The sequence below is a fragment of the Ammodytes marinus genome (genome assembly GCF_949987685.1).
Source record: "Ammodytes marinus genome assembly, chromosome: 22".
Taxonomy (NCBI): domain Eukaryota; kingdom Metazoa; phylum Chordata; class Actinopteri; order Uranoscopiformes; family Ammodytidae; genus Ammodytes; species Ammodytes marinus.
In genome coordinates this window covers 17,036,753-17,061,152 of record NC_137226.1, presented here as the reverse complement: position 1 = coordinate 17,061,152, position 24,400 = coordinate 17,036,753, and the positions used below count along the sequence as shown (strand labels likewise).

At 40.9% G+C, this 24,400-nt stretch overlaps 3 protein-coding genes across 4 annotated transcripts; 2 read left to right on the top strand and 1 right to left on the bottom strand.

Annotated features, from left to right (window-relative positions):
- The first annotated feature begins 340 nt into the window (after positions 1-340).
- On the top strand, positions 341-5,259 carry nudt5 (nudix (nucleoside diphosphate linked moiety X)-type motif 5). Its single transcript, XM_080051177.1, has 9 exons — positions 341-379; positions 726-802; positions 1,345-1,412; positions 1,498-1,550; positions 1,633-1,740; positions 1,871-1,966; positions 2,162-2,263; positions 3,805-3,882; positions 3,976-5,259. The coding sequence occupies exons 2-9, from the start codon at positions 743-745 to the stop codon at positions 4,083-4,085; spliced, it is 675 nt and encodes a 224-aa protein (XP_079907303.1). The 5' UTR covers positions 341-379; positions 726-742; the 3' UTR covers positions 4,086-5,259.
- Positions 5,260-6,423: 1,164 nt separating this feature from the next.
- Positions 6,424-14,456, bottom strand: rbm17 (RNA binding motif protein 17). Its single transcript, XM_080051091.1, has 13 exons — positions 14,338-14,456; positions 13,826-13,973; positions 13,213-13,329; positions 12,294-12,460; positions 11,623-11,729; positions 10,937-10,987; positions 10,538-10,676; positions 10,052-10,203; positions 9,808-9,858; positions 8,103-8,179; positions 7,749-7,847; positions 7,586-7,658; positions 6,424-6,727 (listed from the first exon to the last, which is right to left on the bottom strand). Exons 2-13 carry the CDS (start codon positions 13,946-13,948, stop codon positions 6,624-6,626), a joined length of 1,260 nt encoding a protein of 419 aa, XP_079907217.1. The 5' UTR covers positions 13,949-13,973; positions 14,338-14,456; the 3' UTR covers positions 6,424-6,623.
- A 449-nt stretch (positions 14,457-14,905) lies between these two features.
- il15ra (interleukin 15 receptor subunit alpha) lies at positions 14,906-24,398 on the top strand. 2 transcript variants are annotated; one of them, XM_080051084.1, is made up of 9 exons: positions 14,906-15,053; positions 15,614-15,820; positions 16,892-16,939; positions 17,272-17,319; positions 18,594-18,707; positions 20,628-20,741; positions 21,393-21,479; positions 21,899-21,992; positions 22,215-24,398. In XM_080051084.1, the coding sequence occupies exons 1-9, from the start codon at positions 14,975-14,977 to the stop codon at positions 22,294-22,296; spliced, it is 873 nt and encodes a 290-aa protein (XP_079907210.1). In that variant the 5' UTR covers positions 14,906-14,974; the 3' UTR covers positions 22,297-24,398. The 2 variants fall into 2 exon arrangements, with proteins under 2 accessions (XP_079907210.1, XP_079907211.1); XM_080051085.1 differs by lacking the exon at positions 20,628-20,741.
- The last annotated feature ends 2 nt before the right edge of the window (positions 24,399-24,400 follow it).

Genomic DNA, 24,400 nt, shown 5'->3' with positions numbered 1-24,400 from the left:
TATTACAGATATTTAGGGAAGTCAATATGTTGAATGTTTTCATTGCCTTTTCTTATTAGGAATAAGAAATAAAATGTATAATTGTCCAGCCTCATGGAGGAAACGTACAAAGTTATTATTATTATTATTTTTTACTGCTGTATAAATTACTTGGATTCAGAAATACATTTAGAATTTTAAAAAAATAGCACAGTCTCCTGCATTAATGCATACTATTTATCAATATGATCAATGATTAAATTACTGAAGTTTGCCGTTTTTCATCCTGAGGGATAACTAAACTAGACGGTCGGTATCCGGAAGTGGTGTCCGAGTGACTCCTCTCTCTTCTTCTACACCATCTCTGCTACAACAACTTGCGTTTGGTTGGAAATTTCACGTGAGTTAAGTTTAGTTTTATTTCACCCCGCGCGTTCTTCTATGGTTGTACAGTTTAATTTACACGAACCCCTGTAGCATTAGGAAGGCCAAAGCCGTTCAGTTGCCGTGAAACAAACAAAGAAACGAAGGGGAATAGCTGAGTTTAACAGGGAGGAGGTTGAACTCAGTTAGCGGGGGATAACTGTAGCGGCTAATTAAGCAACTCATGACCACAAACCACTCGTCTCGTTAGCATAAAAAGGGCGGCGATAAATCTGTATTTAGTTTTAATTCTGAACTGGGCTCGAGTGAACCTTGTTTATAATATAAAATACCGTTTTCTGACTATTTTCCTCCCTGTCCAGTTGTCCTGATACTGAAAATGAGCAACTGTGGGGACGCCAAAGTGGCCAGCACTGTACCACACATAGAGAAAGAGGAGGTAAGTGTGTTTTATGATATGATATGTCAAAATGACAAAAAAAAAAATAAGACGTGGAGATGGAAACCTTACAATTTAAGCTACACCTGCACAATGTATCCCAATTTAGTACTTCAGCAAGTCAATAAAGCATGTCATGTCACTTTGTCAAATCCAGTGAATATCTCCTCACGACCCCCTACGTGTCCATACTGTGTGCACGGAGACAAAATATAGTGTTGATACACAGCTTTGGCTCTGTAAACAGGGCATTTTGCTAGCTACGGTGGGCCCCCTTTGTTCACATACTATTCTACAGGCTCTGTATTAACACCACATTTTTCTCAGTACATACTTGTAGCTATCGTGAAAAGATATTAGCTGATTTTGACAAAAAAGTGATTTTTAAAAACAAGCGTTCTCCAGAATCACTGACTCCTCCTTTAAACTTAAACATCACTATAGATAGCTAGAAAAATAACATTTCAGAGCAGCAGTGTGTTGCTGCATTGGTTGATTTCTGTTCCCCTCTTAGCTCTGTGTTTGTTCCCCCTGTGTCTCAGCTCATCGCCTCTGGGAAATGGGTGAAGCTGGAGAAGACGACGTACGTGGACCCAGCTGGAAACACCAGGTACTGTTTCTGTCTTTTGACTGACTTCAATGTCGTATCATGAGTTTCTCGCTCGTAGTTTGAATTCCCTGTTTGTATCCGCCAGAACCTGGGAGACGGCCAAGAGGACAACCAGGCAAGCCAACACAGAAACGGATGGTAAGGGGTTTTTTTTTTCGTTTCATTTTTCGTTAGCCGGTAGTCTTGCATTTTTGGAGTAACACACTCCTCTGGTTTGCAGGCGTTGGGATTATCGCCCTGCTGAAGCGGACGCTCCACAAAGACTGTGTGGTGATGGTCAAGCAGTTCCGTCCTCCCATGGGATGCCACACTCTGGAGTTCCCTGCAGGTAAGAAGGTTTATCCTGTGGATTCCATTCCAAGCTATGCATTCTGGTCCTAGGATTTCTCCAAAACACACACACAGTACATGGTGTTGTTTCTTTGTGATATATTTCTTCTTGTCTGGCTCGTGCTCAGGGCTGATTGACGAGGGGGAGGGTGCGGAGGCCGCTGCGCTGAGGGAGCTGAAAGAAGAAACCGGCTACAAAGGGGAAGTAGTGGGAGTCACTCCAGGTATGCTCACACAAAGTAGTTCTGTGCACTAGATTGAATAAGATGCCTCTCTCGGGTGTATGCTATCTCCTGCGCGTGTCTTTAAAAGGGGCAGGGCATTGGTCAGAGGTGCACAGTGAAAAGAAGTAATAAAGTATTTTTTTCTCTTGGAAACATATAATGCAAGTATCACTCATGTTATTGCTGTGAATGCAGTGACATGTCTGGACCCCGGCCTGTCTAACTGCACCACCCAGATGGTCATGGTCAACATCAACGGTGATGAAGAGGAGAACATCAACCCCACACAACAGCTTGGTGAGGAGACCCCCCCCCCCCAAACAGTTCTCACTCTCTATTCTGTCATTAACGTGTTACAGTTTTAAATGAATGACTGAAAATACAGTACACATTTCACTGTACTACTTTTTTTTTTAAATGACATGTTGAATAATCATCTTCTGTTTGGTTCTTCCACAGGTGACGGAGGTGAGTCGTGTTCCTTTACTGCATCAGAAATAACACTGTTTAGGGGGCGCCCTTAGCTCAGTTGGTAGGGCGTCCCCCCCCCGGGCCAGGCCCAGCAGCAGACCCGGGTTCGATTCCCGCCCGCGGTCATTCTCTGCATGTCTCTCCCCTCTCTGCCCCATTTCAACTCTGTCTCTACACTATCAATAAAGCATAAAAATTAGTGGTGGGCCGTTATCGGCGTTAACGTGCTGCGTTAACGCCAGACTCTTATCGGCGATAAAAAAAAATATCGCCGTTAATCTCTTATTCCACCTCCTGTTCGGCTCAGGGAGCCAGTCATTTGTACAGTTCAGACTCGGCCGTAATGCTGCTGCACACACACACACACACACACACACACACACACACACACACACACACACAGACACACACGCTGAGACGAGGGGCGAAGCTTCTCTCACACACCCGCCGCTCTCTCTCTCCATCACTTGCCCACGACACAATCGGGTATTGGAACGCAGGGTGGGTGTGTGTGGCCACCGGTCGCCACGTGACTATAAGTTTCCAAGTTTTAAACACTTCTATCTCTTCAACGTCAACGTCACCGTACCCGAATCCTAAATATCCCCATAGCAGACGCTATATTTCATCGGGGGGAAAACTTTGTTTTGCGCCACAGTTCGACTCGGCCGTAATGCTGCTGCACACACACACACACACAGACACAGACAGGCACACACACACGCTGCATGGCAGAGACGAGGGGCGCTACCAAAAAGACGAGAGAAGCGGTTGGAGCAGTTGGAGAGTTTAGAGACACATGCGCGCACATTTATTTACATAAAATCGCAATCGCAGTCATTTGTGCAGTTATGTAAAATGTTTCACTAAGGAAAATGACAGAAAAAGTAACGCACAGTGACTTTGATGAGTAACTTTAATCTGATTACTGGTTTGGAGATAGTAACGCGTTAGATTACTCGTTACTGAAAAAAGAGGTCCGATGCCGGTAACGCGTTACTAAGTAACATCTTGTTGAACATTATTTATTTTCATCACCAATTATCATAGTAGAACAGCTTCCTCAAGCAGTTTGTGATGCATGTTGGAAACAGGAGATGAGCCCCTGGTCTGATGCGCCACCTGGCTTGAGAAACACGTTCTCAAAGACTTACTTTGAGTCATTATTTAGGAGCACACACATATTATGAATGAATTCAAATGAGCCATTTTAATCTAGATTAATCTAGATTAATTCCAAAATTAATCTAGATTAATCTAGATTAAAAAAATTAATCTATGCCCACCTCTAATAAAAATGCAAAAAAAAAAGATTAAAAAAAAAAGAAATCACACTGTTTGTATTGTTAACTAAATCCTCACACCAGTCCTTCCGTCTCCTTTTTCTCCAGAATTTGTGGAAGTCATTCTTTTACCTCTGGACCAATTCCAGACTAAAATAGACGGTGAGGCATCCGCTTTTTTCACAGACTGGCATTATAACATGAGCCATGCGCACACACACGGACTAACAACTGGCTTGTCCCCCCTCCCCGCAGGTCTGCTGAAGAAAGAAAAAATCGTGGTGGATGCCAAAGTGTACATCTTTGCCATGGGGATGGCTCAGGCCTTCTTCAAACCCAGGGAGCTGCCCGTCCTGAAACAGTGAACCTCAAATGATGAGGATTAGACGAAGAAATAGGTCTTTGCTGTTACATAGGGCTCCTACACAGGGTGGAACATTTGGTCAAAATGCATTGGAAAGGAAATTGATCACTTCCGAATGATTATATTAAGGAATTGTATGAAGAATTGCTGTTGCTTTGTGGATCTAGACCCCACGTAACCCTCCAGATTTTAACATTTGTTTCGATGAAGTGCCCTGACCATCCATAGAGACATACAGCTGTGTATGTGATATCCAAATCAAAGTGAATGTAAAAAAAATATTGATACCAAACGATAAATGTCAAGCTCCTTGGATTTAGAAACTGAGCCTATGAAGGAGCCTTGTTTACACCACATGTTCTCAGTATGAACACAAACGCCTCAAGACCTGAAACACACTGTGGCAGAAGAGCAATAACTGTTTGCAAACTTAACACAGGGTTATGTTTCAGGTTTTGTTCTTGAATGCCTTAAGTGACAAATAGTCATTGTTTCCAAGTCTTTTTTTATGAGATTACAAGTAGTGTGACGAGATGCAATTATTTTGTCATTTTTATTTCCCTGTTCATCAGACATTCCTTCAACGTTTGCTAACATGCTGTGTCGCTGACCTAATGACTGAAAAAAACAAAAAAAAATCCGTGCCCCAAACCTGTGTCATGTTGCAATTCTAGCTATACTAACTTTAGCATGTTCTCTCTTCTATTTTGGAGATTAATAGTCAATTTTGATTGACAGAATATTTTTTGCACTAATGTTTAACACAAATTGGAGAGATCAATCTATCCATTGGAAAAGCAGATAGCAATGGAGAGCTGAGTCATGCCAGCTCACATGTTTCTCATGGATCCTGTATAATGACAAGGTCCTGAGAAGTGAATGAATCCACTCACTAACATTTAAGGAAGTAGACAAGCTATTAGGCCTATATATAGTTACTTAATAACTCAAACATAGGGATTGGAATATTAACAGTGCTAACAATACCGGGGGTCGGAGGTGGTTCTCTTGTTACTTACTGTAATGTACAACAGAGGGACTGTATTAATAAAGAATTAAAAGGAAATGGTCCATGCTGTGCCTCCTGCATCTTTATGGTGCAAAATAACTGGACGTTGATGCTGTACTTTACCTGGCAACTATAATTCACTGACCAATAAATAAATGTGAAACAACCTTTGTCCTTACAGGAATATGTGTTTCCTTTCAAACTTAAAGGCCTACTTCACCGGTTTGAATATGAAGGTGTATTGAATTCTGAGATCCTATGTAGTATAAATGTGCAAAAAAAATTAAATTGGTTCATCCTAGCCTGAGAAAAGGCAGAAAGAGTGTTTTTTTAACCCTATATTAATCTTACTGTGACATCACAGTAAGATAAATATAGGGTTAAAAAAAAACCTTACTTTGTAAATATTACTGTGATTTCTCCTACTGTGACATCACAGTAATATTTACAAAGTAATTTTTTTTTAACCCTATATTTATCTTACTGTGATGTCACAGTAAGATTAATATAGGGTTAAAAAAACACTCTTTCTGCCTTTTCTCAGGCTAGGATCAACCGATTTTTTTTTTTTTTGCACATTTATACTACATGGGATCTCAGAATTCAATACACCTTCATATTCCCACCGGTGAAGTAGGCCTTTAACTCGTCAACAACGATTGAGAAAATGCTTCAAACTATAGGCATCTAAATGTTCTAATGTAAAAATACATATGTTTTTAAGTTAATACTAATATTTTGTTGGTCAAACAGATAATTGTTTCATGTAAAAAAAAAAAAATCCATTATTTTTCTCAGTGTCCATTGCTGCTTTAAGTTCTTCTGTATGTACAATGTTCGCCACTCCAGACCGACTGGTGGCGAGGACTTTTATCGAGTTTGCCAGCCGCTAATGAAATTCAACGAAGAAGAAGTGCCCGACCAATCAATAAGGTCCGGCTGCAGCCTGTAGCCACACACACGCTCTCCATCCACCTAAATGAGGCTGGAGCTGCCATCACTGTCCCAGTCCCTATCAGCGCTGATGCTTTCACACTACCGTGGAAGTCAGACAAAATTCAGTGAAAACTGGGCTTCTTGGATATTAGGAACTGCTCAACGACAGGATGTGAGCAATTTTTCAGTTTAAACTCATGTGGTTGAAAAGTGTTTATGCCAGAGAGGGAAATATTTCACATTCTGAAGCTGCAAAACAACTGGATTCCAGTGAGCATGACAAGGCTGATTTCTAATAGGAAATTCAAGAGAAAAGTTTGTTAAAATAAATAAAAATTAATCCAAATTTGCATGGCACATAGTTATACATAATAAAAGAAAACAGCAATCTAGGCAGAGTTTATACCATTTATTTTGTCATGACATAAAAGTATAATTCATCACAGGGGAAAAACTTATAATCTACAAGATGAATGACTCTACATACAGACACCTTTCACTGCTGCTCATGAAATATAAAAAAGGGTTTATTATGTACAAGTGTGGAGATGATGATGCGTGTGTTCATAGCGTCGCTCGTTGCCCGGGAAGACGTCACACCTGCTCGCCCAGGTTCAAAACCCGAAACTTGTCTAGATTGTAGAAGGCGGCCTTGACCACTCGCCCGCCAAAATACCGTCCATTCAGATCTACCACGGCTAAACAGGAGAGAGACACACAGTAAAGGTCAGGCTATACTAAACTTATAGTTAGCAGCATACATAGATGACATTGACAGTTTATATTTGTTACGCTGATGATTACAGAAAGTAATTATAACATTATTGATATATTTTCAACCTGCATTAACTCAATACTGCTCTTTTGTAAAAAGTAACAATACTTTGTGAAGGGGCTTTAACATGGGACACTTAGACAGTCACTGTATGGTTATTGAACGATGGTACAATGTTGAGTCAAGGGTAATGTTAGCATAGCGCTAGTGGCTCGAAATATGCCTATGTAAAAAGTCACATCACTTATCGCCATGAAGAAAATGAATAAGCCAAAATAAATGAAAACCTGGAAGCCTCTGAGTTTGTTTCCCTGTCTCTTGTTCTAAGAAGAAATTAGTTATTCGATTTTTGTGGAACAAACTGTTGCAGTCAGCTGATTGGTGCTAACCGTTTGAAAAACAACTTAGCTTTTGCCCCGCAATTCTTGGAAAAAAGGGAGAAATATGACTTTGGTGTCATTTCCAAGGACAGCAGCTTGAAACACACAGACACAGACAACACCGCAGGGAACCCAAGCCTTACCTTTGTTGCTGATCAGGGCCAACCCAATTAAATAAACGGGCGACGCTTTCACCCATGTTATTTTAGCGGTTGTGCCAGTACAGGGAGAAATATGAATAACAGAGTTGCTTAAGTGCCAAGATGCAATTCCCATTTTGAAATTATAAAATGTCAAAGGGCCTGTTTTTCGAGCTTATCTGGTGTGTTCAGGCTTTAAAAACACATCGGGGAATTATTGGAGGGCTGTGCATTAAAAAAAAAAAAGAGAAAAACACTGACCTTTGATGGCCGACTCCACCCTCTCAAACTCCAGAAATATCCGGACCGCCTCATCATCCGTCACGTCTGCGATCTGAGAAGCAGAGCGGCTGTTATGCTCTTGTCCTGTTTTTTTAAACCACTCAAATTGACGTCCCAGTTTGTACATTTTCTCCACTCTCACCTCAAAAATGACACATCTGGTCACTTTGCCGTACTTCTCACACTCCTCTTTGGTCTCCCCCTCCAGGTCTTCATCCACCTCTCCTGGACCCACCATGTTCTACGGGACAAAACCAAAAGACTTTAGGCCCAACTCCACTTGACTGACTTATTTTCAAGAGTGACAATTGGACATAGAGTTGTTTTTTTCCTTCACTAAAATGTTGAATGCACAGTCTGCGATTTATTTATTCTAGTGAGATATTTGTTGAAACACAAGGCAATGACCCCCAACACATTATCTAAAGAATTCATGTTATTTTGATTACCACAATCTAATCTACATAATGGCATTTGGGAACACGCGCACACACACCCTCAGCAGGACCACTTTGGTGGGGTTTTTCAGGATCTCTGTGAGCGGGTTGGCGTCTGACTTCTTGGAAGGGTCCGCTGGTTGGGTGGAAACAGAGACAAAATTTCACATGAATATTTACTAGCTGCTGGGGAGCTGGATCATGCAACTAAAAGGTGTGGAACAAACAAGAAATGTCAGTTTTCCCATTGAGCTCCATTCAAATAAATATTTCCACTTTGAATGTGTATTTTTCTTCATATTGTGCGTCACATGCTGCTGTGTAAAGGGCCACTCCAGTGCAGTACCACAGTGAGTATATTCCTGGGACAGTGACTAAGCAGCAGACGGAGACGTTTCCTGGAACACTGATATTGTTTACATATTATTACATCCTCACTTTTCCAGACATTAAGACACTAAAACAGATAGTTTGTGTGTGTGTGTGTGTGTGTGATAAACTGTTTGTTCCTCAATGGGAGAGAATGTCTAAGAGTGACTGTATTCTCCTATTCAGTACAGTATACAGTACAGAGCTGATAGCAGGGATCGTTGCTTATTGGCCGAAAATTATTTAGCCAAAACAAAACAAAACAAAACGTATCACCCAACCAAGTTATCTATTTGCCACCCACTGCAGCCAGAAAGAAGCAAAGGATCAAGTCCACTGTTTGTATTTCATAGCTCTCAAAGCCCACAAACCCTGTTAACTGTGTTTGCTTACACATTCTACCTGAGGTCATAGTGGGTGCTGCTGATAAACAGCCTACTGTCATGTTCCTGCGTCGCTGGTGACACAGAAATACTAGTGGAGCAAACAGTCTGACTCTAATCTTTAAGCTTTCACATTTACATTCAAACACACGGATTTGCTTTTGGGCAGAGAGTTAAATGAGAAGATCTGTATAGCTCAGAATTGCTCCTATTATTAGAGGGTAATTATGAAGCTACAGCTAGCAGCTGGTTAGCTTAGCTTAGAATAAAGATTGATTAAAGCCACTACGAGTAACATGGCACGTTGGCGTCCCCTTTGGAGCAGTAATAAAAACTATTTAAAAACGTCTTTCTTTGCACTGATGGTCTCGTTTGCTGTTAAAGGTAATTTATGATTATCAGAGGAAACATGAGGCCGTTTAAAATATATTTAGATGTTACTCGTAGCCGCTTTAAGTCAAGGAGAACTCTTGATGGCAGTAGCTTTATATCTAACAGTCAGATATGACAGTGGTATCCATCTTGTTGTTCAACTCTCCAGCAGAAAGCAAAGAAAGTGGATAATCCTGAATGGTTGAACTAACCATTTGAGCCACAATCAGGGTGGATTGTGGATGTGGGGTTGGGAGAATATGTTCAAACTAAAACTATCATAAAAAATGCAAAGTGCGTATTTAGGAGTGGAGCTCTTACAGAAGGAGACCAGATTGGAAGTAGAGCAAAATGAAAGCATCATTTCCAAGCATAATCTCACATTAAGTGTGGGCACATACAGCAGGGATCCATGACAACCTATTAATTAACACTGTCATGCCATGTGTTGACACAACTATTTTGCATTGCAATGTTTAGAAACCCCTGAACTTTAAAAAGACTTAAGGCATCGCTGCTTTTGATTCGGTCAATATGTGTAATAAATAAACACACACACACACACACACTTGTAGAATCAAAGCAAGCAGAACAGCACACTCTGTGTAACGGTAGAGAGAGAATGAGAGTGGAGGCCAACCTGCAGAGAATCCACTTGAAGTCTCAGGGGCTCCTGTCTGACTGGACCCTGCTGCTCAGTCACATAGAAGAACACACACAAACACATCACAATGAAAAAGTACACAAGACAAGACAATGCACACACACACACACACACACACAGTCACGGTCAAATATAACTATTCCTGGAGTGACACCATGACGCTCAGTCTTCCAGAAACACACATGAAAGTTGATAAATAAAAGCCAAAGCCGTTAGTTACGTTTTTCTGCCGCGTCTCCGATGATGATCTTGCCCCCTCTCTTGCTGGTCTTCTCCACAGACAGCGCGGTGCTCAGGCCCTGCTCGTGCTTCCCCAGGCCCTGGCCCTCTTTGAAGCCGTACTTCTGCATGATCTTATGGGCCACCGTACCTCTGTGGGGTGTGGATAGACAGGGGGGAGAGGGGGTTAGATTAAAAAAAGTGGGGATTTGTTGTAATATAGTGTATATTGTTTGTCCACATTATCATCTCAATTTTGTATCATATTCAAAAATGAAGTTTTTAAATAATGGTAATTCAAAATGAGGTCATGCTTGATCTAGTTAATCTGGGGTAGATTTCTGAATTTGGTGAAAACCCGCTAATAAAGTATCACATAAAATCATTTTACATTACATTATTAAACATAGCTCTGATATAACACTCAAAATAAATGCTTTTTTAAAATTCGACTAGAAAATAAACAGAAGCTCTAACACAAACCCACCCCATGTTAGCCAGGAAGGAGCTGGTGGGTCCGGGGGGCGAGCGTGGCCGGTCTGAGTCGTCAAACATGGGGGGAGGGATGGCCGCCTTTGAGCCTCTGGACGGGCGACCTTCATCCTCATAGCCGTACGGAGAGGAGCCTGAAAACACAAACAATATTAACATGTTAGCACTGACACTGACCATGAGAAAGACACAACGCTGCCTTCTGCTGTAGACAAACTGTCACATGGCAACAAATCTTTTTAGTCTCTTTACTCTTTTTGTTCTCTTCCTCAAAGTTTTCCTAAAATTAATTTAAAGCAGAGGCCAATAGATCCTATTCTTCTTCTGCTGTTTTTACTCTGTATATTGTGTTGATGTGTGAAAGCAGCATGTTGTGATGGATCAGGAGACTTACCGATAGTTTCCACCAGAGAAGAAGGAGGAGCGATGGCGGCTCCACCCATACCTGAGACACAGAGACAGGGATGATGTCAAGTTTAGCACTTGAAGACTGTGGTGCATGGCTACTTCATATAAGATATGTTTTTTAGGTATTTGAAAACCTTTTATTGACCGTTGAGAGGAGAGATTCCAGAGTTGAAATAGGGAGGGGGATGACATACAGTAAAGGTCCACGGGTCGGATCCGAACCCGCGACCACTGCGACAAGGACTGAGCCTGTATGGTGCACGCTCTACCCACTACGACACGGAGCGCCCCCGCAAGGCTACTTAATTTAACGCATTTCATTTAACTCTGTGCTTCTATGTTTCCACGACACTATCATGTTATTCATCAATGCCAAAGTGTTATGCATGTTTTGGTTCCTCCTGAGTGGTACATAAGGCTTTGTTTTGGTCACACAAACTCTCAACATGAGATCAGTGAAGCAGGACTGTGGTTTTAAATCAGCTGATGATAAACAATGAACACATTATTTTGGGCACACATCATTGAAATGTTGATATTTTTTTAACATTTGATTTAACTGACACCAAACTAACTATGTCTGTTAGTAGTATGATCTCAAACCTTGGTCATCACATCCATTTGCTATAGTGAACACTTTGTTGGGGTGAATCCTATTTCTGCATCACTCACTTCGTTTCCTTCGCTCGTACTCGTCCTCCTCATCCGAGTCGCCTTCCGCTGCGGGGAAACGAGAGAAACCGCTTGGAGCTCCGCCATCGTGACGGTCTTTCCTTTTCCTGCAACACAACCAAGCTCCAGATTTAAACAAGACTCCTGTGTTCTTGTGTATATTCATTCAGTATGGCACGCATTAGTCTCGCACAAAATGACAAGACTAACGACTCAACCCCTAGAGTGTTTGGGGCGGCAGTGGCGAAGTGGGTAGGGCGTTCGCCTCTGGAGTGCAGGGTCGGAGGTTCGATCCCCCGTCTCCCCGCCACATGTCGAAGTGTCCCTGGGCAAGACACTGAACCCCAAATTGCTCCCGATAGTTAGCTTAGTTAGCTTAGCACCCTAGTGCTAAAACCTACCCTGCGTGGTAGCTGCTGCTATCGGTGTATGAATGTGTGTGTGACTGGGTGAATGTGTACAAAAAACAATGTAAAGCGCTTTGAGTCTGTGATAAACGGAGATATAGCGCTATACAAGTCCATTTACCATTTGTTTATGTGTTATGGCTACAAGATGCACAAAATGACAGACGCATCAAGATCCCCCGGGACAATTAAACGCTAACTCCACCTCGATATTTCCGGTATTCTATCTACGTGAGCCGAGTGAGCGAGCGAGCACGGACGTACTTTTCTCTCTCCTCTATCTCCTTCTGTCTCTCCTGCTCCCTCTGCCTCTGTCGCTCCTCTCTGTGTCTCTTCACAACCTTCTCGTAGTCGTTGGGGAACATGGGATCGTACTCGTCTGCCAACGGGATGAGCACGTCGCCGGAGGAGAAGCCGCTGGGCACCGAGTCCTGAAGAACACAGAAACACACAGAAACACACACACACACACACACACACACACACACACACACACACACACACACACACACACACACACACACACACACACACACACACACACACACACACACACACACACACACGGTTTCAGAGGGAGATAGAGAATGGCATCCAGCAGACATACTGTAGCTGTAATGTTATTTTGAAAAAGATATTTACAAGGTTAAAGCCACATCACATTATTAGAATGACATCGTTGTTATTTATTGTTTGTAATTGTGTATGCTCGTGTGTTCTGTCTTGTAGAGTATCACAAAAATAATAAAAATAATAATAAAAAAAACATTATGCAAATGTAATTTTCAAAAAAAATTATTATATGTAAAAAGAAAAGAAAAAAAGTTATGGCCACATCACATTACTAGAATGACATTGTTGTTATTTATTATTTGTAATTGTGTATGCTCCTGTGTTCTGTCTTGTAGATTATCACTAAGATAATAAAAATAATAATTCAAAAAAAATTCAAAAAAATGATTATATGTAAAAAAAAAAAAAAAAAAAATTATGGCCACATCACATTATTAACATTACGTACAAAACATTGGATTTGTTTGTCTTTGGGGCAAGATCCAGACCCCCAAAAAAATGTATTGAAAAAAAAATCAAGCCGCTTGAAACGTTCCTAATAATGTATACACTGAGAAGACGTGCATTTGGTAAACAGTGAAGATGAGCAGGTTAACTGGATCACACAGACCTTGAGTCCAGCAGCAGCGTGTGGAGGAGTGTCTATGATCTGTCTCTCATCAATGGAGCCTCCTCTCTTTAAATCAATGACTGGAGCCAGGACAGAGCCTTGCTTCATACGCTGGGTCTGCAGCGCACACACACACACACACACACACACACACACACACACACACACACACACACACACACACACACACACACACACACACACACACACACACACACACACACACACACACACACACACACACACACACACACACACACACACACACACACACACACACACACACACACACGTTTGGAATAGTTTTGTATGTTGAAATGTTTAGTATTACACGTTTAAACCCTTTCATGTGCCTACTAAGAAAAAAAGCAATGGATTTTTGACAGCACACAAATGCAATTTATCATTTAAGGGCAGTTACTATAGGGGTGAAAGTGAGAGAAATGCGTCTGATGTGAGTAGGAAAAATGAAGTGATAAATTAGCATTTGGGGTAAAAGATAAAGTACCCGTTATCCCTCATTATGCATTTTCTTGAACGTGACCTGTGTGCTGTACTTGTATATTTTGTTGCCGTGCATAGTACCACATAGACTGTATAGATGCACACATACCTTGGCCTGTGTCAGCGCTGCCTTCTTCACCTTCAGCTGGGACTGCAGCAGCTTGAAGTTCTTGGACCAGCCCTCGGTCTTGGTGTCACTGGCACCAACGCCGAGGTCATCATACAGCGACATGGCTGCCCGTCACTGCTATTGTTTACTACGGACAAGAATTACATTATTTTTATGAATTAAATCCAACCTCCACGTAGGTTCTGCAGTATTTATACATAGCTTGAGGTTGTAACTTCGCAGCAGCCCAGTTTAATAAAAGCTGGGTCACTTATCTGGATCACAAAGACTAATTAAATGCAACGACATGCCGAAATATTTGTCTTGCTGAGCTACATTAAGGTTAACACGTTAGTTTAAAACCCAGCAAGCCAGGACAAACTGTCTAAATGTAAATGTAGCTAACATTAGCTGATGCTAACACAGCAACTAAACACAACTGTCTGCTCATAAATGTTCAATGAATATGTGTGTATTATAATATGTAGTATTTTAGTTTGCTTTCAACTTACCTGCTTTAGAAATACCTGTACATATACTTAACGTTAGTGCCTGCACAATGAAAATAAAAAGGTTTAGCAACACATTTGTTTCAGCGTTGGCTCCTCGCTCTGCTAGGCGGAAGGAGGCGGCACAACAACAAAACTACAAGCGCGACAGTCAACGACATTTTGGCAACATTTCCCACTCTTGCGCCACCTAGCGGCCGGATGACTTTTCCGCCCACCTCTGCTCTACAGTGAGCCTACCCTGTAAAAAATTAATAATTAATAATAATTAAAAAACACAAAAAAGGAATGACGCTTAAAGAACATGGCAAATGGATGTATGCTATGGATAATGCCTGTTCGAATGCAAAAAGACAATAAAACGTGTAGTTGCCCCATTGTGAGCATTGTTTTGACACATAAAATAATAACCACAAAAAATCGGTGCCTGCAGGCGAGACGATCACGTGATCCGCTCTGATCCACCCCCTGTATTACGTTGTATCAGTAATCAAAGTAGCAGTGGTGGTGAAAGTGAAAGTGTGTGACAGAACCGGACAGAACTCGTACGTGTGTGCGGGAGGTTGCGCTGTGAGGAAAGGTCTCTTAACTGGCCCTGGTTTATTAGACAAACATGAATGAAGTTTCTTAGAGGTGTCAGATGGATCTGGGTCCCCCCTTATTCTCTGCCTGCGTTCTGCTGATCGTTCTGCTTGGTGTTGAGCGCTGTTCCAGCGGCGGTAAGTGCAAAACAAACTCTGCATGGTAGTGCTTGATGACGGGGATTTGGTCCTAAACAGGATAGGATTCAATTATTTACACTTTCACTTCAACGACCGCTGCCGTCTGAGAGGATTTGTGTAGTGTAGCCATCCAACTGTTATTTAGGCTACAACAAACACCACAATAAAAAACACACCACAAAAAAACTAAAGTAAAACTGTAATAGTCTATCTAAATATAGACCAATGACTCCAACACATACAAGCTCACACATGGAATTAAGACACTATCCATCTACTAGGAAAAAAGCAAAGTACTGGTCAGTTCTGCACCATGAATTTACATATAAAATCCAGTTCACTTATGTGTCTTGTTAAACATAGTTTGAAGTGAAAACTACTCATTATTAGTTCATGTTACTGATTCATCTATATATAAAACAGATATATGACATTTTTTTCTTTCCATCTAGCTATCTAAAGACTCAACCTTTTTATTGTTCTCTTGTTGCCACCTCTGTGTCCGGTCTTTGCTGTCCATATTGTCATTTTGCAACATGTATTTCTCCCTCTTCCAGACGATATCAATTGTGCATGTGAAGAAATCGCCCCAATGAATCTAACCAAACCCCCATCAGACACCTGCTCTTCGACCAGCACAAGGTTTCGCTACAGATGCATCACAGGTTTCTCGAGGATGGCTGGAACCTCGGATCTCATCACATGCAAGCTAATTAATGTTGTTCCACAGTGGTACCCACAGACCCCTAGCCTGAAGTGTATACGTAAGACATATTTCTTCTACTGCACTCACTGAATCAGAGCACATGTTGCACATTGTTGAGGGTGACATGCCTCTACACACAGTACCATATGAATGGGGGATGGCACATTGGGGCTCAAAGCATCATAGGGCTCAAGACTATGTTAGTGATATATTCCTTATTTATTTAAGAATCCCTGCACATAGGCAGAGGAGCTGGGAACAGACATTTTTTGTGTCAAGTGTTCTGTTCAAACTTGTAAAACCGGTGAGCATACCAAAGACGTGTGCATGTACCTGCGTCTGCTGTATGGGGCAAAACACTTACATGTGTTTTACTATTGACAACATCTCAGGCCAGGCAGTACCTCCAGAAGCATGTTCCATAGCGGTCGGCTGTGGCTCAGTGGAGCAGAGCACGACGTCATGTATTTACAGGGCTGCCGTCTCCTCCTGTCCACACAATGAAACTGTCCGAGGGCACAACACTGAACCCCAAATACAGTCAGTAAGCAGCGCTGGGACAAATGCTGGATAACCAGTACCGGCAGGAAGCAAGTCATCACAGCACCATAATATTTATGTGTCTGTTTTCGTCACATATTCTTCAGCAAATTTGATCAAATGTAAGCCGTCAATTGTGCTTAGGCATAATACTAATGCCTGAGTGTGAGTGTATCATATATACACTTTTTTATTGTTCACATATGCTGTTGTAAATAATACTGATAGATAGGACATGTTTTGATTAGTCCATATGGTGAGCTATTTACAGAAGCCTATTAGAGATTTGGGGAGGGGTGGAGACAGGTGGACACACTAAAAAAACAGCAGTATATCAGAATCTAAAGCCTGTGTTACAAAGCAAAACTATTGGCGCTCACCGGGCCATCAAGTTGTTTTGTGGAAACGGTAGGATCAACAGTTTCTGGTGCTTGGCTTACAGTTGGCCTTACAAGTCCCCCAGTTTTATCCATTAAGACAACACTATTTTTAGATTTTTTTAAACTGAAGTGAACTGAGTGGGAACGGAATGCTGAGCTGATACTGCAATTATGTCAAACTGCTCAACTTCTCATTTGTTGTGTTCCAGCTGACCCAAAGATAACCACAACACCAGCGCCAAAGCCAGCAGAACCAAGTAAGTGTGTTTGTAATTTATGAATTAGGGAGACATAGAGTTAGAATAAATATTTAGTCTAGGCTATATGACATGTGTCATCACAAAAGAGAAACAGTTTAGCTTATTAAAGTAGTTTCTGTGTGTGTGTGTGTGTGTGTGTGTGTGTGTGTGTGTGTGTGTGTGTGTGTGTGTGTGTGTGTGTGTGTGTGTGCAGTGTCTATTAAAAAAAGTCAACACACTACTGCGCACACTAGCTAAGATTGTTCATGCATAGAAATGTTTATACAATACACTAGTCTTAGAGATTTTCTTTCTTCACATTTATAATTAATGATGGTCTGATCTTGCAGCGGCACACACTGATATTCCCCCTGACTCCATAATTCCCACCACAGTCAGTGAGTTATATTTCTGCATGCGTTTTGAAGAGGTTACAAAAATTCTAACATAAAACTAATACACTTATAGTACTTAACTACCAATGGTGAATCTAAAAATCAGTCTAGACAATTATTGTCAGTAGCAATTTTTAGAAGCATCAGGATAGGAATTTGCACTAATATCGATAGCAGCCATGGCAATAGCTGTTGTGTCAAGAGCTTTAATGTAGCAGCAGTATGAACGGTTGTAGAACTACCAATAAAAGGAGTTAGAGTAGAGAGTAAATCAAAAATATTAATATTAATAAAAAAAACATCCCAAAATAGTCCAGCCTGGTTTGGGTTTTACAGCCCACATCTTGCATGTCTGGCTTAAATCTCCAGGCTCTCATCCACCTCTGTTCAATTTTCAAGTAAAAACTTAATTCCTAACATATTGGAGCAGATAGCAAAACACAAAAGCTGAATATTTCCTGAAGGAGTGGATGGAGACCAAAACAGCGCTAAAAATGATTTTAGTATTGGACTAAGATGTGTCAGGCGGTGAAAGGAACAAGTCTCCAAATGCTGACGGTGCTCTGTTTGTGTCAGACGTGTCAATAGGTTTGGCAACGTGTTAGCTTTATCAACTTTATAACTTAGTAATATGTCAATTTTGTGTGAATTCTGTTAATACTGCCATATGTCCCGGTATGTCCATACCATAGATAGTATAATAAATCCATACATGAAATATACTACTTTATTACAGTCATGGCGGCCATTTTGGCAAAGTAGGTAAAGTAAGGTGTACATAAAAGTTTTCTGTATTCTAGTCACTGTAATGGTTTAGTAGTTCACTTACATGGAAAATGGAGGAGGATTAAACAGTCTGTTGATTACTTCCGTTCTAATAAAATAAGTTGTAACAGTAGTAATGATATCTAACAAACTGACACAAAACCATGCATGTTTTTCAAATGAATGATGTTGCATGTTATATCAGATGAATATCATGATTCATAAACTATTTGCGTAATGCACTTGTGTATAATTGCTTACTAACAGTACTTCTGTACCACACAGTCACGTTTGAACTGTCCATGCATGACAGCATGAGTAAAGGCATCTGTAACACCTGGACTCTCCAAATCACAGTATGAGTTGGTTTGCTCCGGCAGTAGTTTTTGCCAACGGTAGCGATGGTAGAAGAAACAACAGTGGTCTTTGTAGTGGACGTAGTAGAATTGGCAGTAGTAGATGCTGTCATGTGCTTCGCAATATATGTAAAACTACATTTCTTTTTATATCAGTTGCAGCCAATAACAGCCTTCAGATGGACCAAAGTGAGATCCCCTCAACTTCAGTCTCAACTACAGTAAGAGACCGTTCTGAGACAACACAGGTCCCTACAGATCACACACAGAGTAAGTATAGCTTTCAGTCAGACATGCTACACTGATTTTTCCCGATAAGCCTCCACATTATTTGTGTTTATAACCAATCTGTCATCAGGTCAGATGATTTGCTATGTGTTATTACACATTGGTGTTGAGCGCCAAAGCCACAAGAACCAAGTAAGTGTGTTTGTAATTTATGAATTAGGGAGACATAGAGTTAGACTAAATATTTAGGCTATATGACATGTTAGATCAGGGTGTCATCACAAAAGAGAAACAGTTTTGCTTATTAAAGTAGTTTCTCTGTGTGTGTGTGTGTGTGTGTGTGTGTGTGTGTGTGTGTGTGTGTGTGTGTGTGTGTGTGTGTGTGTGTGTGTGTGTGTGTGTGTGTGTGGGAGTACGGTCGACATGATCTTTACAGCACGGCAACTTCAGGAGAAATGCCGGGAACCCACAGTGTCTACTGACACATTTACATGTCCTACTTGTCAGAGGTTATGTAGGTCTAGGATTGGGTTGTATAGCCACATTAAATCTCATAGATAGATGTGGAAAAATGGGGATGGGTAGTATGGGCATTGTCACTACCTGGAGCTTACTAGTACGGAGCCTGGGTCTGTTGAAGGTGGCAATGCTGTTTTTAGGCTGTGTTAGCCATGTGATAGGATCTGTAGAATCGGCATTGACACTACCTGGAGCTTGTTTGTACAGAGCCTGGGTCTGTTGAAGGTGCGTTGCTGTTTTTTAGGCTGTGATAGCCTTGTAGTAGGATAGGATAGGTAGAATCGGCATTGACACTACCTGGAGCTTGTTTGTACAGAGCCTGGGTCTGTTGAAGGTGGCAATGCTGTTTTTAGGCTGTGTTAGCCATGTGATAGGATCTGTAGAATCGGCATTGACACTACCTGGAGCTTGTTTGTACAGAGCCTGGGTCTGTTGAAGGTGGCTGTGCTGTGTGGGCTGTGGTAGCCATATGATAGGATAGGGAAAGTAAAGTAAGTAAGTATGTTTTTGTTTATTTAAAATGTTTTTTACGAAAAGGTTAAAAGTGGACGTCATCATCGAAATCGATGGACAACCAAGAGAGAGAGAGAGAGTGTGTGTGTGTGTGCAGTGTCTATTAAAAAAAGTCAACACACTACTGCGCACACTAGCTAAGATTGTTCATGCATAGAAATGTCTATACAATACACTAGTCTTAACAATGGTCTGATCTTGCAGCGGCACACACTGATATTCCCCCTGACTCCATAATTCCCACCACAGTCAGTGAGTTATATTTCGGCATGCGTTTTGAAGAGGTTACAACAATTCTAATATAATACTAAAACACTTATAGTACTTAACTACCAATGGTGAATTATTAATTAATCAATTATTGTCAGTAGCAATTTTTAGAAGCATCAGGATAGGAATTTGCACTAATATCGATAGCAGCCATGGCAATAGCAGTTGTGTCAAGAGCTTTAATGTAGCAGCAGTATGAACGGTTGTAGAACTACCAATAAAAGGAGTTAGAGTAAAGAGTAAAAAAGTACAATTTCTGTTACCTCATTTTGTGTGTAAAATTGACTAAAATGTAGGCTACAACAAAGCTCATCCGGACTCATTCAGTTTATGTGGATGGGAGGATATTAATAAGAAAAACATCCCAAAATAGTCCAGCATTGGTTTGGGTTTTACAGCCCACATCTTGCGTGCTTGGCTTCACTCTCCAAGCTCTAGCTAGTGTAGCCTACATAGTTGAGCAGATAGCAAATAAAAAAGCTGAATATTTCCTGAAGGAGTGGATGGAGACCAAAACAGCGCTAAAAATGATATAAGTATTGGACTAAGACCACTTTTCCGGTGGTGACAGAAACAAGAGTGGACGTAGTAGAATTGGCAGTAGTAGATGCTGTCATGTGCTTCGCAATATATGTAAAACTACATTTCTTTTTATATCAGTTGCAGCCAATAACAGCCTTCAGATGGACCAAAGTGAGATCCCCTCAACTTCAGTCTCAACTTCAGTAAGAGACCGTTCTGAGACAACACAGGTCCCTACAGATCACACACAGAGTAAGTATAGCTTTCAGTCAGACATGCTACACTGATTTTTCCCAATAAGCCTCCACATTATTTGTGTTTATAACCAATCTGTAATCAGGTCAGATGATTTGCTATGTGTTATTACCATGATCGATACACAAAATAGTCTTAGAAAGGATTTGTCCATCGAATAGGATCCAAAGCGGTGTGTGGCACTGTGCGATAAAGTCCCACCCAGTATTTGCTGTCAGTCTAGTAATATGGTGTGGTGGCCTTGGATTTCAATTCACAACGGAAATTTTGCGATGTCCATGTTTAAGCGGATGTTATTCAAGCCCATGAGAGTTATGGGGTTTTGTTGAGAATTGAAATCTCACCTAATTGAGTTTGGATGAATTCACTCAGTGACAGAAGACATCGGCAAAGGCGTATTTCTTCAGTGGGAATATTCCCACCTCGAGTACGTCAATCTTCTGTGACAAGTTTACTGCAGTTTGACCACTTCATCAATCCAGATAAGAGGCCTAGTTATATCTATTAGTCCACAGGGTTAGTGTTTTTGGTCCTGTACTGTCTGCATAACTCACACAAGCTTTTATTTGCCAATGCAAAATAACTGCTTTTGAGGAATTTGTTCCATTGTAAAATCTTACCAAACCTTTCTTTCCCTGCTGAAAACAGCCTATTCAGTGTTGGAAACCAAATCAACCTCAACCACCTCTGAGCCATTGGACAACAAGACAGTTAATCCTCGAGTGTCCAACCCAAGTAAGTTCAGACACTGGCGTTGTACCCAAATATTTTCTGTTTCCCTTTTAACCTGTCATTTTTCTTTTATTTAAATGTTTTATTTCTCATTTGCTTTTCTAATGTGTATTCTATACTTGATGTATTTTAATCTTGCCACTGTAAAGCACTTTGAATGGCCTATGTCTGAATTGTGCTGCATAAATAAACTTGCCTTGCCTTGCCAATTGTACCTGTAATTTCCTAATCGTCCTAAAGGAAATCTCTTTAGTGGTATATGTAAATGATGAAAGCTCTAGATGTCTTTTTAGCATCTTCTCAACTCTCCTCAATGTGGTGGTGGCTATGGCTAGAGATTTTCACGGAAGGCTTGGGATCATTATGTCTGAAAAAAATCATCATTTGAACTTCAATGTTGACCACTTATCTCGTTATGGCAGCCAACAACGCTGCGACAACAGCAGTGATCGCCTGCGTTTCGTTGGTGGTCATCGTTGCTTTGATCGGAGTCAGCTTCTGGTGGTGTTATAAAAGGTACGTACTGTATGTTAACATTACTCGGGGTTGTGTCGAGCTTATGACACACCACTTACTTTCCCTCGACGAAAAATGTATATTATGTATCTTTTGGCATGTTTATCCATCAGATATCGCAAATAGTTCTGTATTGCAAATGAATTACCTGGGCAAAGTGCCCATGTGTTCAATTATCATTTGACTTCTTCTAATCTTCTCACTGTTTCCCATGCAACTTAGGAGGTCAGCAAACAACACCCAGATGCACACGGTAGAAGAACAGATGCCCATGAATGTTGTTGAATCTGGAACGCCACCATAGGCTTTGTTCCCTTACGACTTGAAGGAGCGCCAATGGGATCAGCACCCCCCCCCCCCCCACATGCTGTGAGGTACAGGTCTTTACCTCTGCACAGCAAGTGTGTGCTTGCCGACAGCCCATTCGATGGTCTGTTAACGTTTCCCGATAAGGAATAATGGCTGGCTTGATGTGAAATGTCTTCGTTTGCACATTCCCAAGTATTTGAACAAGTTTAAATGTGTTTTTTTTTTCCTCGAGCAGATCTCAAGACTCTTTCAATGCTCTTGTTTTCTGAAGACCCTGTGATTGTTTTTCTGCTACTAAGACACAAGGTGCTTTTCTCTCTCTCTCTTTCTTCATCAATACCAATGAAAACGCCAAAACTAACAATGAATGAATTGCGGTAGCCAAGAAAACTATATTACCATAACCTCTGGCTAAACCTGTAAACAGATCACGTAAACCGGGAACAGCTCACATAAACCTTAGTATACAACCCAACAACCATTCCATTAAACTACAGTACAGTTCTACAGTATTTGGAGATCCATCCATCTTCAAAAACATGTTCCTGCTGTTCCGAAACCATGTCTGCATCTGTAAAATTGGACCCAAGCAAAGTATAAATGAATCCTGTTTGCTCCAAATACCAGTGCCCTGCTGTTTCACGGAATCTTTTGGCCACAAAAAGGCAGGGGGAAGTTGGAAAGTATTGTCGGACATTAATTGTATCCCCAGCCATAACCTTTCACAGTACAATGCTGATGGTTTAATTAATAGGAACTTTGAGCCGCGACGGTTGAGTGGGCGGCTACTTTGGTTGAGATCAACCGTTGGCATTAGCAAATTTATGTCATCCCTTTATGTTGTTGTAGTCTGTCTGCTTACAACAGAGGAAAGAGTGTTTTATGTTTTGAGCACTGCGCCAAAGGCACATTTAAACATGTTGCTGGATGTGTTCATATCGCACAGTAATACAAACTTCTTGATTTGACAGTAAATTGCCTTTTAAAGGGTAAGTCAAAAGCTCTCAGGCCACTTGAGAGACATTTTAGCCAAAATATCGAGGGCCTTCAGTGATTGGTTGGACTCAAGTACACAGTCTATCGGGGGTAGAACTAAAATAAATGTAGCAAAGAACAAAATGATCCAAATAAACATGTGCTGCTTTTTTTGCGGGGTTGTAAATTGAAAAAAAAAAAAAATCAAATTCCCAGAAATGATATTAAGGCAAATGAGCTCAGTGTCTGGCGTTGCTTAAACACCCCAGCTGTATAGAGATACACAGGGTTGCTAACAGTTTTATGAATGGTAATGCAGAGGGAAGTAAACCCCCCCCCCCTCCCCCCCAGACAAAATGGAAATGAGCCCTTGTTTGTTTTGGATATTGTCTCACACTGAAAATGTCTTACTTCCTCTTTATTATACTGTTCTGTTCTCCTGTGATGTAGAGTGTATGCTGTCTTGTTAGCAATTCTTAGCTAGCTGGCTTCAAAAGTATCTGTATCCCGTATGGCATATTTAAAGCTTTTGTTTAGTGTTTAAAGTTGAACTACTATGAGTTTGGTATTGATATAAATCATTTCCAGAGATGCCCGATATTTGTGATCTCAATGTTTTAAAGAGTCTTTATTTTTTTAATCTGTATTGTTTTCTTCAGTGTTGTTTTATGTGCTAACGTAGGAATTACTATTTCCATTTTTATGCAAATTATATTTGTGTGTGTGAATGTGTGTTTTTTATCAGTTCAAATAATCCTCAGTGTGAAGAAAGCCTATTAAAAGACTGCATAAATGTATTTTCCGGCTGCAAGGGTGGAGATCAGCTGGTAATGTACAGTTCTTGAGATTGTCCTCTTGTTATGATAAAATATTAAGAATTTAACGGTACATCAGTTGTAAGAAGAGGTGTTTATATGTGCCAAACGCTCTCCTGAGCAAGACTGAGTATTTTAATGTTTGATAATTCATTCCCATTATCAGTCTAATGTTCTTTGCGGAATTTTGGCTCTTACTGGAAATGTACTGCTTCAAAGTGCTCCCAAGATACCGTAGGCTAACTGATAGCAGATGTACTGTGGAACATGCCGTGTGGGAGTACTGTTAATGTCCAAAACTACGGATGA